General features: G+C 56.9%; 1 protein-coding gene across 1 annotated transcript; it reads left to right on the top strand.

Annotated features, from left to right (window-relative positions):
* Positions 1 to 1580: 1580 nt before the first annotated feature.
* Positions 1581 to 4701, top strand: ISLR (immunoglobulin superfamily containing leucine rich repeat). The gene is made up of 2 exons (XM_055555827.1): positions 1581 to 1865; positions 2689 to 4701. The coding sequence occupies exon 2, from the start codon at positions 2690 to 2692 to the stop codon at positions 3974 to 3976; it is 1287 nt and encodes a 428-aa protein (XP_055411802.1). The 5' UTR covers positions 1581 to 1865; position 2689; the 3' UTR covers positions 3977 to 4701.
* The last annotated feature ends 263 nt before the right edge of the window (positions 4702 to 4964 follow it).

The following is a 4964-nucleotide window of genomic DNA, read 5'->3' as shown; positions in this document are numbered from 1 at the left end:
CTGGGAAGTGGGTCCCCTACATTGTGTGAGATGGTCTTAAAATGTCCTAAGGAACCCGGTCTGGACCCAGAGTCCCTATCTGTACAAGAGGGTGTGGAGAAGGAAACCTCCAAAGTGCTTTCATTTCTGGCATCTGATGCTCACCCAACTCACCCACTCATTGAGTCAAGAGCTATTTATTGAGCATCTTCTCTTGTGCCAGGGATTAACAACAACTGGGAGAACAAGTAGTCCACCTTCAACAGGCTTCCTCCCTAGTAGAGGGATCTCCCTTTAAACATGTGAGAGTACATTTATGTTGAGTGAATGAACTGAGAAAACCTCTAAAAGGAAAGACAATTCTAAACAAGCAAAACTAACGGGGGTCGGGGGGGGTGGGGGAAGCAACTTGAAGAAATAGACAATGCAGATAGAAGGACACTTTTTTTAAAGGCTATTATTAGCTTCAGAGAAATAAAATATATATATACATGAAACAAGAAGTGGGTGTAAGTCTCCTCCCCCGGAAGGCAGTTAGAGTTGGGACAGTGGAGTTCAGAGAGTGATGCTGCCTCTCCAGACAAGCAGCACCAACGGTGGGGTTTCAGGTCCTTTGGGAGACCCCAGAGAGAATATTACAGAAGGAGCAAGGTCCTCAACCTCACCTGGCTGCCAGGTGGACAGTCCTGGGTGATAGAACCATCTCTGTGCCTGAGTGCCTCAGAATCCCCATCAGAAAGCTGAAGCCCAGCCGAGTCCTGTCCGGAGCTTCCTTTTACCCGACTGGAGTGCAGTCACACCCCTGCCTGCCTCCGCCCTCCTCTCCCAGCTCGGCTTATCCGGAGACATCCCGGGACTTCAAGTGTTTAGGGCAGCCCAGCCTTGGAGCCAGCAGGCAGGCGTGACTTGGGACGGCGGGCTGTTGAGGAGGATGTGTTTTCTTACAAAAACAGGTCTGAAGTTTTGGCTTCTCCCTGAGACTCTGCATCACAGTGGGTGTTTTATACGCTTTGGCCTCAGCTTTTCACTGGAACACACCCACCACCCACACAGACACATGATCACAGAGATGCACATTCATTTCTACACATAAACACACACACACACGCCCAAATATACGAATTAGACTCACGCATATCCACACAAACACACGAAGACTTAACCTCACAGCCTGCACGAATACACACACTCAAACATTCCCAAACACACAAATTCACACATACATGATTTCACACCCACATCCACACACACACACACACACACACACACACAAACACATCCACACACAGAGATGTCACAGCCACACTCAGACACGCACACAGTCCCTCACATGGTCCCAACTTGGAGATTGCCCTCTCCTTTTTCTCCTGTTCAAAGTGAGGTTAAAAGTCCCCCACCTTCCATGGGATTCAATTTCTCACCCCTCCCTCCCATAAAGTCCTTCTGGCCCCATCTTTTCTTGGGTCCTGTCCAGCTAGTGCTGTGTCTTTAAGGAAGTTGAAGCTGCTAAAAGTGAGTGAGAGAGAGAGAGAGAAGAAAAAAACAAAAAATTTGGCATCTTTTCCCCCTCAAGTTTCTGGTGTCACTTATGAAACACGGGTCCTTGTTGCTGCAGAGAGGCAGTTTTGCTGGAAGGAGGGAGTAGACGGACTGCCTGGGTTCTCTTCCTGCAGCCTTGTCTCAACAGATGGTCTCAGGCACCCTGTCTGGATAAGGGCAGGCCCAGGTGTGCAGACTGAAGGTGGGACAGGGACCAGGCTGCCTCTTCCTCCAGCATCGTCATCTTCCCTTGGCCCTGCAGACTGTCCAGGACTAACTCTTTCTTTGTTGCTTATTGGTTCCATCTTAGAAGAAGCTCTTCTTGACTAAGAAAGAGTAGTTTTAAGGTAAGTCAGCAGCAAAAGGGCTCTAAGGGCCAGTGGGAGGAGAAAGCAGTCTACTGCACACGGGGACTGGGCACTTTCCTGTTGGTTCGGGGTGCTCGGACAATCCCTTGCTTGGATCTGTTCAGGGGCCACAGATCCTTCTAACAACCACAGCTCTGGAAACCCCAGCAGTATTTGGGTTGAGCCACTGGCCTCCTCCAAGCCAGCTGAGAGGTCCTGGCAGGGGTTTACTTAGGCAGCTGCCTGGTGTAGTTTGGACCGAAAAGGCCAAGGGTGTGAGTCTGTAGAAAGGGTCTGGTGTGTGCTGTGGTCACGGCTGCTAGGAGCGGGAGAGTGGTGGGTGGGGCGCATGGGGGTGGTGAGCGCTGCACAAGGGGCCTTGTCTAGGCCAGGGAGCAGAGCATACCTTTGGGGGGCTCCAGGGGGAGGGGCTGTGGCCAGGATGTGGGAGGGCAGGAGGGAGGCTCTGCCAAATGCCGGGGGAGGAGGCGGCTGGAAAACAGATTTCAAGTCACAAAGTCAGCCGAGGAGCCAGCTGAGGCAGGGAGAGCTCTCGGCTCAGAGAAGGAGCTGGGGTCCTCTTCTGTCCTGTCTTCGCCCCCTCCTGACTGCGTGACCTCGGGCAAGTCCTGGACCTTCTGTGGGCCTCAGTTTCCCCTTCTGTAGAATGAGGGTGGTGAGCTAGGTGGTGTGGGGGTGTCTTATCTGGATTCTGTGGGCAGGGCCTTCTGATGGGGAAGAGCTCTGTGTCAGGGTGCTGAGAGGGACAAGTGCCTTCTGTGGGTCTTTGGGGGTCACCTTGTAGGCATGTCCTTCTCTGCAGGATGCAGGAGCTGCGTCTGCTGTGCCTGCTGGTCCTCGTGGGCCTGGCGCAGGCCTGTCCAGAGCCCTGTGAATGCGGGGAGAAGTACGGCTTCCACATTGCTGACTGTGCCTACCGTGACCTGCAGGCCGTACCATCCGGCTTCCCAGCCAACGTGACCACGCTGAGCCTATCGGCCAACCAGCTGCCAAGCCTGCCGGGGGGCGCCTTTAGGGAGGTGCCCCGGCTGCAGTCGCTGTGGCTGGCCCACAACGAGATCCGCAGTGTGGCCGCGGGTGCCCTGGCCTCTCTGAGCCAACTCAAGAGCCTGGATCTCAGCCACAATCTCATCTCCGACTTTGCCTGGAGCGACCTGCACAGCCTCAGCGCCCTTCAGTTGCTCAAGATGGACAGCAACGAACTGACCTTCATCCCCCGCGATGCCTTCCGCAGCCTTCGTGCCCTGCGCTCGCTGCAGCTCAACCATAACCGCCTGCACACGCTGGCCGAGGGCACCTTTGCCCCGCTCACTGCACTATCTCACCTGCAGATCAACGACAACCCCTTCGACTGTACCTGTGGCATCGTGTGGTTCAAGACATGGGCCCTGACCACGGCCGTGTCCATCCCAGAGCAGGACAACATCACCTGCACTTCGCCCCACGTGCTCAAGGGCACGCGGCTGAACCGCCTGCTGCCGCTGCCCTGCTCCGCACCCTCGGTGCAGCTTACCTACCAGCCCAGCCAGGATGGGGCCGAGCTGCGTCCAGGCTTCGTGTTGGCACTGCACTGTGACGTGGATGGGCAGCCGGCCCCTCAGCTCCACTGGCACATCCAGACGCCCGGTGGCACCGTGGAGATCGCTAGCCCCAACGTGGGTGCCGATGGGCGTGCCCTGCCTGGTGTCCTGGCAGCCAGCAGCCGCCCGCGCTTCCAAGCCTTTGCCAATGGCAGCCTGCTCATCCCTGACTTTGGCAAGCTGGAGGAGGGCACCTACAGCTGCCTGGCCACCAACGAGCTGGGCAGCGCGGAGAGCTCGGTAAATGTGGCCCTGGCCACACCAGGTGAGGGTGGTGAGGATGCGCTGGGGCGCAGGTTCCAGGGCAAAGCAGCCGAGGGGAAGGTCTGCTACACGGTCGACAACGAGGTGCAGCCGTCGGGTCCGGAGGACAACGTGGTCATCATCTACCTCAGCCGCGCCAGGGGCCCTGAGGCTGCAGCAACAGCAGAAGGGGCCCCTGGGAAGCAGCCCCCTGGGCTGCTTCTGCTGGGCCAGAGCCTCCTCCTCCTCTTCCTCGCTTCCTTCTAGCCCCACCCCTACCTGGGGGCTTGCTGACTCCTGCCCTGACCCATGGCTGTCCCTCACAAGTGGTGCGGGGGCCTGGGGGTAGCAATTCTTGGAGCCTGCATCAGGGACTTCCCACCTTCCTACCTCCCCTTCTCATCCCTTCTGGGACACTCAGCAACCCCACTTCTAGACTTGCTCCAAGCTAGTGACTAGGATGGAACTGAATCCCCTAACTCACCGTCTAGGGTGCTAATTGCTGCTAACCACACTGCACATGCTCCTCTGTCTCGGGGGTAGCATGCCGACCAGGCAATGCCCTAACCACCCAGGGGGAGCCTCACTGATGGACTTCCAGGCACTGGGACTGACAAGCTCTCAAAGGCTATGGTCAGGGCCTGGGGCTTGGGGCTGGGCGGGGAAGTAGCCTGAAGCAGATTGGCACTGGAGATGTAGAATTAGGCACAGAACAAGTGGCTGGCGTGGCTTGGAGGCTCTCTGACCTGCTTGAGCTCCTGCTGACCTTCTGTGTTCTCTAATGACTTGAGGGCTGGGGAGTCTCTGCCCTCAGACAGGACTAGAAGGCCCAGGATGGTGCTCATCTCCAACTCTTCCTCCCTTGGTGTGCCCCTTCATCCTGGATTCCTGCCCTGCCTTCCTCTCCAGGTACACATCTATTGCCTGCCTTCCCCCACCACCTCGGGAGAGACTAGCCAGCCTGGGGGCGGCAGAGAAATAAATAGCATTTCTGATGCTCCCCTGCGTCTGCCTCGAGTTTTGTCTGGATCTAGGCGCCCTGCTGCCTCCGACCCTGCCCCTTTCCAGATTAAAGGGTGCTATGCTCAGGGACAAGAGCCTGTGAGAGCTCTGAAGCCCCTGACCAGAGCCCCCAGAACTGCTGAGCCCAGCAAAGTGGAGACAGGGAGGCCCAGGAACGTAGGGTAGCAGCTGTGAGACTTGGAGTCTGGCCAGCCCCCCTTCCCCCTCCTCCTACACACAGTATCTCCCCATC

This window comes from Bubalus kerabau, chromosome 19 (genome assembly GCF_029407905.1).
Source record: "Bubalus kerabau isolate K-KA32 ecotype Philippines breed swamp buffalo chromosome 19, PCC_UOA_SB_1v2, whole genome shotgun sequence".
Classification (NCBI taxonomy): Eukaryota; Metazoa; Chordata; class Mammalia; order Artiodactyla; family Bovidae; genus Bubalus; species Bubalus kerabau.
This window is presented reverse-complemented; position numbering and strand designations above follow the sequence as displayed.